Source organism: Neopsephotus bourkii, unplaced genomic scaffold (assembly GCF_033783945.1).
Source record: "Neopsephotus bourkii isolate Nb327-2 ecotype Australia unplaced genomic scaffold, CSIRO-AGI_Nbou_v1 NB_374, whole genome shotgun sequence".
Lineage (NCBI taxonomy): Eukaryota > Metazoa > Chordata > Aves > Psittaciformes > Psittacidae > Neopsephotus > Neopsephotus bourkii.
The window spans coordinates 17,410-31,573 of NW_026900880.1; the positions used below are offsets into that span (position 1 = coordinate 17,410).

General features: G+C 37.5%; 1 protein-coding gene across 3 annotated transcripts in view; it reads right to left on the reverse strand.

Moving 5' to 3' along the window:
- Nucleotides 1-14,164, reverse strand: part of BEAN1 (brain expressed associated with NEDD4 1) — a 39,876-nt gene that overhangs the window by 11,531 nt on the left and 14,181 nt on the right. For 2 of the 3 annotated variants that reach the window (XM_061348922.1, XM_061348920.1), the window contains one exon: nucleotides 3,827-3,919. The exons of the other annotated variant lie outside the window; for it this stretch is intronic. In XM_061348922.1, the coding sequence (XP_061204906.1) occupies nucleotides 3,827-3,919 (93 nt within the window). The remainder of the gene's footprint in view (nucleotides 1-3,826; nucleotides 3,920-14,164) is intronic. 3 annotated transcript variants of the gene reach the window in all.

Here is a 14,164-nt window from a genome sequence, read left to right on the forward strand (position 1 = left end):
TTGCTCCCCAAACAGAAGACATGCTAAGAAAGACTCTCATTTGCAGATGTCCTGAGAAACGTCTGTGTGTGCTGCATCAGAAGTCTAGGCTGTGGGTAGTCCTCCTGTTCTTAAAACTAAGTTATTTGTTAAAATGTGGTCTTTTGCATGAAAGGGACCAGAAAATGGTTTGGCCCCAGAAAATAAGTGTGCCCTGCGGGGGTGGTCCTAATAAAGCTATGTAAATGAAAGCCCTTTTAGGGATACTGCCTGGAATAACATGGAGAGGGAAATTCCATCCAGCTTTCTTTCACCTGTGTGTTCAAATTTTGTTTTTTTTTGTATCTTTAATCTAATGTTAAAGGTCACTAACTGTTGTTCTTGCAGTTTATCAGAGAACTGTGATTTCATCTCTGGGACAATCTGTTATTTTGGATGAGGCAGAATGATCTTCCTTTGACTATTAACCCACCACTGCAGCACAAATTGACTTTTGATTGTTTCCTGAGCCCTGCTGTTAACTCCTAACATGCCTGTATACAAACCTCCCTTACTTCCATTAATATTCCTATTGGAAAAGTGTCTGTTAAATTACTCCTGTTTATCCAGTGCAGGGAAAAAAAAAAAAAGAAAAAAAAGAGAGGGAATCTTTGAAAAATCTATGGGATTCTTGGTGGAGAAACTATTATCTTGGCTGGTGTAAAATCCTCTTCCATCCCCTTTCCAGTGCACGGGTAAACACATGCAGAAAGATTCAAACAACTTTATAACAGGAAAGGAAGCTATTTCTGTTCCTGATCACACATGACTGCAAAGGGATTTTCATTTACATACCTGCTAACAGTCTTTTACAAGTGTCAGTTAACAAAAAAGAATCACACCCCTCACTCACTCCCCCCACAAAAGACAACACCTCCCCCCACCCAAACCTCCAAAAAGGAACCCCTTATTCAGTTTTCTCTTACCTGCTTTAATTATTCATTTTAACTATGTGCTGACAGATGTGTTGTGTTGCTAGGCTCCTTCTCATGGTTAGGCCAAGAGCACTCACATGGTGTGACCAGTTTAGGTGACTCAACTCAACCTAGCTAAATGCACTTCTTCTCTACCAAAAAGGTATATATTACATTATATATGCAATATATAGGAGAACTCACAATGTCCTTCAGAGTGACTGCAGTGTAAAGAGTTCACATTAGAAGAATTTATCACCATCCCAAAACAGACTGCTAAACATGTGCCAGATATGTGAACTGTATGCACCTGCTCTTACGTGGAGGAATATTTGTGTAACAGCTGGATACAATGCAACTTCAATTCTGGCATCTTCAATTTCTTGTGCATGAACAACCAGATTAAAAAGCAGTCAAAGATTATGAGCAAATTTAAATATTATATTGTTTACATTAGTAGACAATGATTTTCTTCGTAAAGAAACTGACAGCATGAAAACAGCTCGTATTTTATACAACACAGTAAAATTACAATGTGTGAGCTGGAGAAAAGTGAATGCTATTCTGAAAAGGTCTTATTCATGAAAGTGATGTAGCACTGAAAGTAATAAAAGGGGGAAAATGGTGCTCCAGAGTTACTAAAAAATACCAAATCCTAGCAAGGCACAATAGGATGTGTGTCATCTGTACTGGACACTATCTTCATAATGACTTTGCAATTAAAGACTTGGGAGAAATCCCTGCCAACAGCAGCAGAGTCGCAGGGCTTTGAACAGCTTTAAAAACCTGGTCCTTTTTCCTGTGAATGAAAAGAACCTCAAGAGGTATCTTTTTAAGGGGTCCTAATCAACAGTGGTGGGGTTGTTTTGATACTGTACTACGACAGGTCATTCATGACTTGAAGCAGGAAGAGGTAAATTGGTACAGGAAGGTGAGCGAATGTGGTTTGAAGTTAAGTGGTTTTTTTTTTGTTTGGTGGTTTGTGAGAGTCTTTCTCTGGTTGGTTTGTGTGTGATTTTTGTGAGTGTTTTCTGTTTGGGTATTTATCGTGTCTCCTCACCCCCACCAAGAAGGTATGAACACTGTCCAAAAAATAAGATCCCACCTTCTAGATAGCTCCTGCATTGGAGAAATGTGCTAGAAATTTTAAGTATGGTAACCACTGTGTTTTATGGAGCTACACCTGCATTTTTATCATATTTGGGCTTTGCATGTTGTAGTATTACAATTAGTTCTAAAGACTGTACTGAGTATCACATAGTGCAAGGACTTTCACTTTAGATCCTCTGGTCTCCCTTGTGCTAACAGCATATGATACAAGAATTATCATGCTGTTGGGATTATTAAATTGATGTGTTGCTTGTTAATACTATCTTGTCAAATCCTTCTGGGGATGAGATCAGAATTTTCTAACAAGCAGCTGCTGCATAGTTTCCTGAAATACCAGATTTTAGGGTTGGGCCAGGGAAGACAGGATTGATGATAAAAACAGATGGCCTCATTGCTAGCAATATACCTCAGCCTGCAAGCACTAAATGCTTGGGAAGGTATGGGCAACATCACTGATGCAGGAAGTGCCTAGGCTGTTCAGTGAGATTTTTGGTTCTACAGTCACTGCTCCTGTTCATCTCCTGTGTTACTTGGAGATAAACCCTCTGTGACAAAAGATTAGAGATAGCCTAATAATGTGTATGTTTGTTCCTCACATTGCCCTTTATCAATGTCTAGTTACCCCAAAACTGCTAAGAGAAACATATATGTATCAACCATAGAAAATTACTGTGACTGAGATAAAAAGTGATGAACAGTTTTTAATTCATTAATTTGCAATATTTGTCAAAATGATTATGGACTGTATGAATTATGTGCCTATTTCCTCTGATTAATTTAGCACAAGATTTTTTTTGCTCTCTCACTGACTACGAGGTAGTATCACTGATGAAGTACAGGGTACCCTGTAATTTCTTTTGCACTGCTTCTCCTCTATCCAAACAAGTCTTCAGTTCATGAATCATTATAAGAGGAATCAATACAGTGTACAGTCAAATTATCTTGTGCACTGGCTCAGTTGTCTGCTTATTTCTCAATTGTTCCCAAACATAAAATTACAAAGAAGCAGACACTTCACCAAGGTAGAATTCCAAAGGAGCAGGATGCCAGTAAGATATGCTGGGGGAATGCTGTCTTTTCAGAGCTGCATTCATACCACTTTTACATGTGCAGTGTTCATGTACATGCAGAGCGACCATGAGAGAAGATCAGATGAATTATTCATCCATGCAAGCATCTCTAAGTCAGGAGCATGACTTAAAATCATTATTTGTAAGCTTATCAAATTAGATTTGAAATTACTTTTTTTGTTATGGTAGTATCTTTCAATAAAATTTTTATTTTTCTCCACTGAAATTTTGGCAAATTGTTTTGATCTTAGTAATATATATATTTTTTCTGTAAACTCTAAAAGCAATTTTAAGCAGAGAAATACGACTTAAAGGTTTTGCCTCATCCTGAAGTAGCAACTTTTAATTCTAATTAATATGTTCCTGTAAAGAAACATATTTCTTTACTTAATATATAATTATATATATATTAAGTAAATATATATTAATATATATTAGGATATATATTAATATACTTAGTTTTCATTATTAGTATTGAATTACAAGAGTAAGTGTGGGAGAAAGGTTCTTGAAACTTGGAATAACATGTAGTTGATCTGTCACATTTGCTTTAGGTGTGGCTTCCTTAGTGTGACAATAGCTTCCTGAGTGGAAGGAGGAAATCACTGAGGAGTTATTAAGGAAATCCTCACCTGCAGGAATGGGATCTTTATTTTCAAAGACTATTTGTACCAGTTGTTTCATTAAGCTTTGTCCAAATAAAAATACACTTACTTGTCCCAGTAGTTAACATTGAAGAGCCAGTGAAAACACTAATACCTCTTCCATCTGCTACAGTACCTCTTCTCTGCTCCTCGCACAGAACAGCTTAGTTAGGGTGGACAGGAGAAAGATGCAAGAAGGTCAGTCACCAGGCTGTTCAGTTAGGTCGAAGACTGGGTTAAAAGGATTAGTTGTGTTATCACAAAAAGCAGTCCTAGCTGCAGTGGGCAATTTGGGGCTCAGAGGCTTGGGGAGAGAGGAGTGGGTTGTAGACATGGGTCCCACCAACATGCACATAATGTTTGCATGGAACCTCTTTCTATGGTAGGGATGTGGTGACATTTGTGATAGATGTCTTTGAATTAATGGAATATTTCATTAGTCTTATTTACTCTATAGACACCATCCTTTGGATTCTTACTCAAGATAATTTAATATGAATACATAAAACCCGTAAACCCCGTGTCTGCCTCCTACAAATGTGTATATACATATATTATCACAAATAGTTGCTATGCTATGATCCCAAATCAAGATTAATATGAAGTTAGTTTGCCTAATGTCAGGCTTCATCTTACCTTTCACTTATCATCCTTTAATAAAAAGCTTTTCTCACCCCTGTTGGCATTGTTTGCTGACAAAATTAGGCTTTTTCTGCAGCTCAGCAGACTGAAGCAAGGTTTTCATTTTTCCATGAAGCGGTAGGAAGGATACTGACTTTAAGGCATGTTATACTTCCATTTGGTGAATGCCAGTTTGCCTGTCCTTCATAACTGCAGAGGCAGGTGTCTTACCTATCTTTTCTCTTCTGACTTGGATGTAACAAGTGCTAAAGGGCTGAGAGCAGAACTATCACCATAGAACTCTGATGCTGTAGGTGCCCCATTCTTCTAAGTAAAGTGTGGCAGGCTCTTCTGGTTCAATATAATGGGTCACGTGGCTTTTCTTAGGTTATGGAAGGAAAATCTGTGCACTTATTTTTCATTGTGTTAGCTCCCTCTTAGGATAGTGTCCTACACAACAGGGAGACGTGGTGCTTGCTAGACTTGGCAGTGCAATGGGCAGCTAATGACCAGAAATCTACCACCATTATAATCAACATACTTTCTTCTGTCTTGCTAGAAGAGATGATGTATCAGGAACTTGGTATCCAAAGTCTAAATGCTAGTTCCCCTTTTCAAAGGAAAGGCATGGTTTTAGTGCCAAAGAGTAGTGTGTTATCCAGCACCACATCATTAGGATGCTAGCATCTCTCAGGACACAAGTCCATTTCTCAAGCACCAAACAATAAACAAATTCTGCACAATTTAAGACGTCAAGACTATAAACCTCTCCGCCCCACCCCCCCCTTTTCTTTTGGCTTATTAAGTCATCCTTCATACAAGGATGACCCAATTTTGTCAGAACAACTCTACTGTGTGCCTGTGTGCCTACTGAAAGGGCCGGCAGTGTTCAAATTGCATTGTAGGTCTCTCAGGACAGATGGTAGCACTGAGGCTGTGAACTGACATACCAATGCATTTGAGTAGAACGGGGCTTTAACTGAATGAGTTGAGTATGTCAATAACCAAAGGGTAATTAATACCTCAACTCTGCTCTTCCGTGAATTGACTTGTGATTTAAATTAAACCCAACCAACAATGTCTGCAGCACATCACGTATGTCTTACATTCTATGTTAAGTCACATTCTAATTTTCCTGCTCTTTCTGTGTCCTGTAGAAGACGATTTATGAGCATACTTACCTTATGCAGAGCAATTACTTCTAATGAATAATACATAGGTTATGTGAAGATAGAAAATAGGGAAAAAGAGTCTTGCTATGGAAATGTGTTTGGGTTTTTTGGGGGGGGGTGGTTTTTTTTTTAGTTTTTATTTTAATATGCTTTCATCTCTTCTGCAGTGGGCATTACTGTACTATTTATTCTTTACAGTGATCATATAACACTTAGGCCTGTTGGTTTTATTTCGTATTTGGTCTATGTTTTTAAAAAGTGGGAAATGTAAGTAACATTCCCATACTATCTCTGTGTATTTTGGTTTTATCCTGAGGATCTTTCCTTTCTCCAGACAACAAAAATGAATATGTTGCATTGTACCTAAATTGTTCATGCATTTTTATCATCAGGTGAATTTCTCGTCCTTCTTGTTAACTCATGTTCCAGAGAATATTTCCAGAATGGGGTTTCTATAGTATTTTACAGGCAAATGCTGTCTACTATCTCCAGTGTAGTAATCAGGGCAAGCGTTTGGAGCCCCAACAAAAGCCTGTGGACTGTCCTCACTGCATCTTACCGAAGTGATGAATCTCTTGTATTTTTTGTTGAGTGACCTTTTTGTTTCTGTACCAGCTATATACTTCTACGTGTTTCTGTTGTACTATATAATATACCGTATTCTTAGTTATTGAGAATCAGGATTCCTGCAGCAAAGTATGTGTGAAAAACAGCTGGCTGACAAGCACAGGGATACACACTTTATTATCTTGGTATTAAACTAGTTTCAAGAAAGAGAAATGTATCTCTACACTGTTGACATTGAGCCAACAGTCTCAGTCCGAGAGGAGGAGAAAATACAATGATATTTGCAATTCCCTGTGAAATGCAAATAAGTTCTGTGTCTCTCTCTTCTGGAGATTACTTCCCTGAGTCAGTGGAGTTCATTTACATTTTGGTGACATCTGCAAGAATTTTGCCAGCACAGTTTATTACTGCAAACATTGTGTCAGTTCTGACATTGCTGTTTCCTGGGAGAATCCCTAGAATGGCTGTTTCTGTTCTTAGTAGCAGACTCACAGCTTCACTAGCAGAGGCACACAGAGAGCAGTGTCAATCCTAACCATTACTGTCCCTCATCTGGTTGAGCACCATTCCCTGGGTTAAGCCACCACAACTTTTCATGGCCATGATGTGAAGCAGTGTGAATACACCTTACAGCCCTTCCCCACAGCAGTTTTATTATGGAAGCAGGACTGGCACCCTAACCTTGCCCCTAGAGCAGACACAGAACTGATCCCCAGGCCTTGTTTCTAAAGCAGATGCACAACCAACCACATTGACACAACTCAGGAGGGCCACACTACTGCAGTGTGGCTCACCTACACACACCAGGCAGATCAGCTCCCAAGCATGTTAATTCAACTTTATCCTGCTTTCCTGAGGCCAGATAACTGAATCCATGGAAAACAAATGCTATTTCCCTAATTACATTGAAGGTTGTTATAAAAGGATGCTTAATTCCCAGCAAAAAATCTTTTTCTCCCCATGTAAGTGTTATGGCAATTGCAGCAATAAAAAGGATTTACTAGTCCTTTAGGTCAGAAGCATCATCTAAGTTAGATCCTGAACTCTTCAGTCTTCATTTCACATATCACTGGTTTGCACATTTCTCTGGCTTTCCCACGCAGAAGGATTGAGGGGATTATTTCTACTTCTCTCCTCAGAGAGGGTGTCATCAGGGTTTCATTCATTTATAAACATCATTTACTATTTCTGTGAATTACTGTTGTTTATGAGAGTCTCCGATGATGCTTAGTAAGACAGATCAGGACAATACTTTGTTGTCTACCATTAGATATTTTTAATATTTTTTTCCTTACTCTGCTCATATATTTATATATAATATGCATTTATTTGACACTTTTCTCTCTGGAACAAAGCCTGGCAGCTATAAACACTTCTCTTGCAATGTAATGATCTGAACAAGCCTCTTCTCTTAGCCACTCAGTTGAAATCAACAAGTTTATATTTCAGTCATGACTTAAGGCACATTTGAATTTAGGATTTCAAGGAGGCTTTATGCCCCCTCTTCCTGATAACTGTTCTCTATTTACTCCATGTTTTTCAAGTTATTCTCAATTCTACTGAATAAAGTGTTTTCCACTAACTCATGTTCTTAAAGTTAATGTGCCAAAAAGCTGGATTCTGCTATTTATTCATAAAGAGGCTGTGGACAGAGATGTTAGGTCTTGAGTCAGAAAAGTGCTTATGTGCACAGTTTATGCAGTGTAAATGCATTCTTGATTTTACTCATACAAAATTTTCCAATTCAGCAAGCACTGAGATGCATGTTCAAAACCTGTGTTTATTTTACTGATTTACATTGTGGGAACACTATTTGCCCAACTGATGGGATCTTTTTCTTCTCTTGCTGTTCTGAAAGTTTGTATTGTAGACGTGTTATAATAAAGATTACTGAAATTCATGCACTTCATATCATAAATGAAGGAAAAGGGTTATCAATACAACTCTTTAACTGTATTTCAAAATATAACAATACTGACCATTTCACCCTGTGAAACTGAACTCATTCTTTATATCCTGTCAAATAGGTTAGCGTTATTACCTCTACCTTGAGAATAGCTGTATTTAGGAGAACTGAACGTTTTCTAAGTCCATGGGGGAGGGGGGTGTGCGGTGTGCGTGTCTTATCGTCAGAATGACTGCCATGTTTCAGGAGGAGCTGGCACTGGCATCTTTCCTTGATAGTACCTGATCATATTCCTTTCTTAAGGTGACTGATTCCCATTAGCCATTACTAATGTCTCTATCTGGCAGACAAAGGGTGCCAGGGCCATACAGGCTTGCCTTTTGTATTTACAGTACGCCAGAATTCCATGCTTAGTTATTTTCTAAACCTACTATTATTTTAAACTATGTGCTTATGAAAAGACAAGTTGTCAAATTAAAGACGCGTTATACAGATAAAAGTTCTGCTCTACTTAACAGCTACTTGAGGGCTACTTCAGTTATGTCTGTTATTTGTTTCTCCTTACAAAAGCTGGTAGCATGCAAGTAGGATTTTTCTATTAGGATCAACAGACACTGGCCATCAGCTGGCAGTACGTTATGCATCAAATAAAACTTAATGTCAGCAAACACAAGAGAAAAATACCCTGAATAAACATAACAGCACTGGAAGAAGTAGTCTTCCAAATTAATCTTTAGAAAGAACAAATAAAGGTAGTAAAGGAAGAGGAAATTGTTGTCATTACTTTTGATAATCCAGACTAAGGTCTGGACATGTTCATAAACAAGTCCAGCAACAGCATTCTTGTTTGTAATAGGCTGCATATTGTAAAAGGAAAAGAGTAGGTAGTAATTTTCACAACAACTGAAGTTCTCCTAATAAAACACAAATAAATTTCATAAATACCTCAAAGAACTGAAATCTAACTGGGGGCCAAAACATCTTCTTGTGACTGAGCAAGCAAAGACTCTCTCTACTCAGAGAGTCTATATACCTTCCCTGAAACCGCAGGGACTAGGAGAAGCCTTGATACAAATTTGCAGTGAGATTATGAAATGACAAATCGCCTTTCTTCAGTTGGAATAACTTTAAAACAACATCTAATGAACTTAATTTTGAATGAATGGAAAAAAAAAAAGAATGCATTCATTAGGTCAAATTTAGTATTTTCAGTGACTGTTGTCACTCTATAATCTCAAGCACTGTTACGTTCATGTAATAGCTGTTTAAAATAACAGTACTATGCCTCCCTTGAAATTGCTTTTCTGACAGGAAGTGTCCAATATCAGAGTCTGGATAGTATTCTAACATACTTTCCTCAGCAGTCTCATGACAAGACATGACTCTAGGCAGGATTCGCTAGAGAGAACTTCCATTAGGCAGGATTTGATATTTTATATTTTTTAATGTGATTTTATATAAAGAAACTGCATAGAGAGTGATGGATATTATTAATTCAAATGGCCTGTGGTACTTAATAGAAAGGCAATCTATGTAGATGCAGCTTTTAGACCAAACATAAACCTGGCTCTCGCTAATATGAGCCTTGAGTAAAGTCTTCGCGACAGAGTTATTTTAAGGTTTTGTGCAGTGTTTAATTACTTTAATAACAAACAGAAGTATCAAGTGACATAAAAGACATCTAATTTCTTTGGTGCAGAAGACTCCAGTCATGTAACCCTCGGAGCAAGGATTGCACAGGTTCTGACCCTCTAGCTTCAGTGGGGCAAATTCTTTGGTTCCAATTAAAATGTAGGTTTAAATATGAAGCAGAATTTTAGTCTTTAATACTAATTTCTCATGATTTCAGGAAAGTGTCTAGATAGATAATACAGCCACAAAAAAAAAAAAAAGAAAAAAAGCTCACAGGTAAGTTGAGACACTAAAAGATAACTAAAATCTTCGTATACTTGTAAGCTTCTGTGCTAGAAGACTGGAAAAAGAGAAAGTGAAGGCAAGTAGATCTGAAATCCCACAGGCCAACACTATTTCGCTGAGTGTATGTTCTGAGAAAGGATGTGTGGTTAACTCTTGAGCAAAGATTATACATTTGATTTTTTCTTGCAGCAAGGGAAATATTAGCTTGTTTTCTCAACTGGAACTAATCCATGCATTGCTTCTCAGGACAGATTCCCTTGAGTACATGCAATACAATACTTTTATTAGGACTTAGCACTGGTTCTACTTCTGATTCAAAAGGATTTAACAGCAAAACAATCACCTTCATTCAAGTTAAGAAAAGAGAGCACAAGAAAGGGGGAGGAAGAGTGAGAAAGACAAAAATGCATTTTTTTTCACATGGTGATTCGGGTTGACCAATACAAGAAGGAACAGGCAAATATATGCATACTGAAAAACACTTCAAATAGTTAATGTTCTTTCCCATTAGGCTGAATTTCATGGTAGCTGCAAATTAAATAAAATACTTTTATGTCAGTGTTTTGCTTCTTAAATGCAAAAAATTAAGCTCTCACAGTAAGCTAAGGAAGTAACTATTTTGTCTCTGAAAGCCAAAGTAACAATGGAGGGTAAAACACTCCATCAGTAGATACTGTGGATGTTGATTTAGGGGATCCAAGATTTTCCTGATTCCCTTCACTTCCCTGAAAATTGACTTTATTGTGGCAGGCTGCAAAGGTTTTCCCATACCTGCATATAAATTACTGTAGCCTGTCTTCCCTTTAGAATCACCATTCTGTGTGTAAGTCCTCTGGAATCCTTCTCACTGTCTTAAACAGGAAACATTTAATGTCTCTGCTATTTGCTCGTAACTGGACGAGTAATAATGTCAAGAGTTCCAGTGTGAGTGGAGTTCCCACAATAGTGGTGGATATCCTAAAAATATCACGGCCTCATTCTTGTCTTACAACAGTTGGCCACCAGAGATTTCAGTGAGCTACATGATTGTAAAACTGGTGTAATACTGTTGAGAAAGAGCTCTTACTTTTGGTTTCCCCCTTACTAGGTATTTATTTCTAAATCGTTTTCTTAGAAACTCTTTTTCTTTGCCCCTTCCACTTCTGAGATCCTGTTAACCTGCATAGCTGATACCAAGAAATGTCTTTATTCTAAATGAGTACTGATACCACATGGCAGTGGTTACTGGTACAGGCAGCTCCCATTATAGACACAATTGTGTCTGATTTTATGAATGCTGGAATAAAAGGTCTCATTTTATTCCCTCCCAACGCCTAAGTACGTGAATCTTAAATATTAGGTTACATATTAATGACACATATTGTCATATATTAATGTCACATAATGTCATATATTAATGACACAGGGGCAGGAGGTGATTTTTAAAGTAATTTGCCTTTTACTCTATCATTAGTCTGCTTCCGTGGTTGATGTACGGTCAGCGTTTTAAGAAGCAGATCTCGTGTATTCCACTTAGCTGCTGACAATAGTGAATGCATGGGCATAATGAGCACGTGTAACAGAATGAGGAATTCGGCCGTTTATTTCTGTTTAAATAATAAAAGGCTTTCTCAGACCAAAAGAAAAAAAAGAAAACTGTTGGACAAACTTCTAATGTGTACACCATAGAAAAGCCTTTTGTTTTTGTGCAAGAAGCACAACCTTCCTTCATGCTTTTGGATTCTATAATCTGAAGTGGTGTGTTTGTTTGAAGGCCTGAATAGTCAGTCACACCAGAACTGCTAGTTTAAACCTATGTTGCATCAGAGAGGAACTAGTTCAGTTCAAAGCAAAAAACCACATGCTTCTATGATGCATTTTTAAGAACCCTAGTGCTGACAGGAATGATTGACCAGTTTTCAGATTGATGCGATAATTTTCTTTGGGTGATACCAAAGACCCTTCCTTTTACTTTGGTGGCTATATTTTATCCTGGTGGCTCTGGGTGACTGTCCTGTTGTATTAGTTGATAGCTGAGACTGAATTGCTGTTTTATTCCAGCTTTGCCAGATGAAGTTGTATGTGATCAGCTTCCCTAAGAATCCCTGTATAGCTGCAGTTCACCAAACTTTCTGCAGTCTCAGGCGCTGATAACAGACTTGCCTGTGAGTAGAAACGATTAAGTACTTAAGTCCTCACTGTGGGTACTTACTTGGGAGTGAACTGTTTTTTGGACTGCTTTTCAGAAGTATCTGAAAAGGTTCTAACTTTCCAGTTTGATGCATGTTGGGGTACGTTTGAAAGTAAAATTATTGTACATCTTTTTTGATGTGGCTATAAAATATATGTGTTCTTTATGGTCTATGTGCTGCATAAGCGCTAGGTGCTGTGTAGAAATAGTACTGTTACCACTCTTTCAGCTTTACTAAAAGGTATCTTGGATTTCTAGAAAGCCAGAGGTGAGGGAAAGAAGTGGGACAAAATTAAAATGGAAGGAGCTAAACAAAGTAACACAGTAAAGCATGTTATCAGCATTAGAAGTATTTTTGGACTTTGGTAAACATTCCATGTAATGAATTTAAGAAATAGACCTCTGCATACTATGTGACAGTACCACCAGCTGCTTGGTAATGTAATGAATTGATCCTGTCATAAAAGTGCTTGGCTAATTGCATGGAGAAGTCTTGTGAGTAGACTCAGAGAGTTCATTTGCTGTCCTGTTGAGTTCTGTGCAATATGCTGGTGTGCTTAATCCTTCCACTAGAAGCAGGGATTGTGATCTGAATGGCATTCATGGACAGTTCTCTATATAGTACAATATATAGAGAGGATCTCTATACAGACAATAGGAATTCCTGCACTCAGGAATTTCTAGGCTCAAGAAGTCATCTCGAGCCTGCTTTTTTGGGGTCAACCTTTCAATAAGCTACACTTCAACCAGAACAGATGCCTATGAAGATACCACCATCTTCTTTTATTGTTTTTCTCCTTTTGCTAGGGATTACTCTCCCAAGTAATTCTTAAGACTCACATAAAACTTCCTAATAAACTTCTGGCAAAATCTGAGGAGCTGATTCAACCCCCCTAAATAAATATAAAGCTAACCTCTCCAGCTAGTGTTGTCTTTTGCACAGATTAGGGAGTACTCATTTTAAGCAATCCATCAACTGGTTTCTGAGGATGATTCTTTATAGTTAGTGGATGGAGGTCAGCAGCAGTGATGGCACCATTTTTAACAGAGCTTGCCCTGGAAGAAAGAGGTGGTCTATATACTAGTTCTACATTATGATTTATGATCAGAATGATAAACTTCCACCCCCATGGAAACTCATTTCAAAACATCAGCTTAGCATCCACTGAGGCTTTTTTAGGCAAGGTAGACCATATTGCATGCTATCAATTTGGACTATAGCTGTTGTTTTGAGTTTAAAACAGGCCCAGCCAATAGCTGTCTTTTTCTCCTCCTTTCCAGTTAATTCATCATAACTACAGATAGTAATAAACTCAACTGCATGTTAGTAATGTGCACCCATAAATACACATACTAGTGATGACACTGCTGACTACCAAAATTTTGACTCAGAAAATATTACTTCAGCTTTTTTCCTTGAAGAAACAGAAATTTAGCAGAAAGTAAAAATTTTCACTGGGAATTTGTGTGAGTGTGGGGAAATCCAGATATTGTCTCTACACATATGCAGGAAGATGACTACTATACATTTTCTACTAGGGATAGTTTTGATAGTTGTAGCTTTATAGTATGCTACAGTCACCTGTTGTTAAAAAACAAGTGTTAAGTGACTTTCAGTGACTTAATGACACTTATCAAAAATTTCTTAGGTTTTTGAAATCAATGAAAGTAAATTTCTATTTTCGTATCTACGTAAAAAATCCTTTTCAATTGAAAAAAAAAGGGCTATTCCCATGTCTCTGAAAACATCAAAAAAAGATCTATTTGTGTTTTTAATCAATTTCCTTATAACAGCATGACAAATTGTCCAAGATCACACGAAGTAATAGATATGATTGAGAAAGGCTTTAAAGATGTCTATTACTACTGCTTTAACAGCAAAACATGCAATAAGGAACTACACTTCCTTCTCAGTACCTGTTTTTTTTTTTTATTACTTACGGATTTCATATGAAGTAGAGGAAGTTTTTCTTGGCCAAACTAAAAAGAAAATTAGATTTCTGAATGGTGATGCCACTAAGTGTAAAGCAAATATATCAAATTTAAGATAAGAAA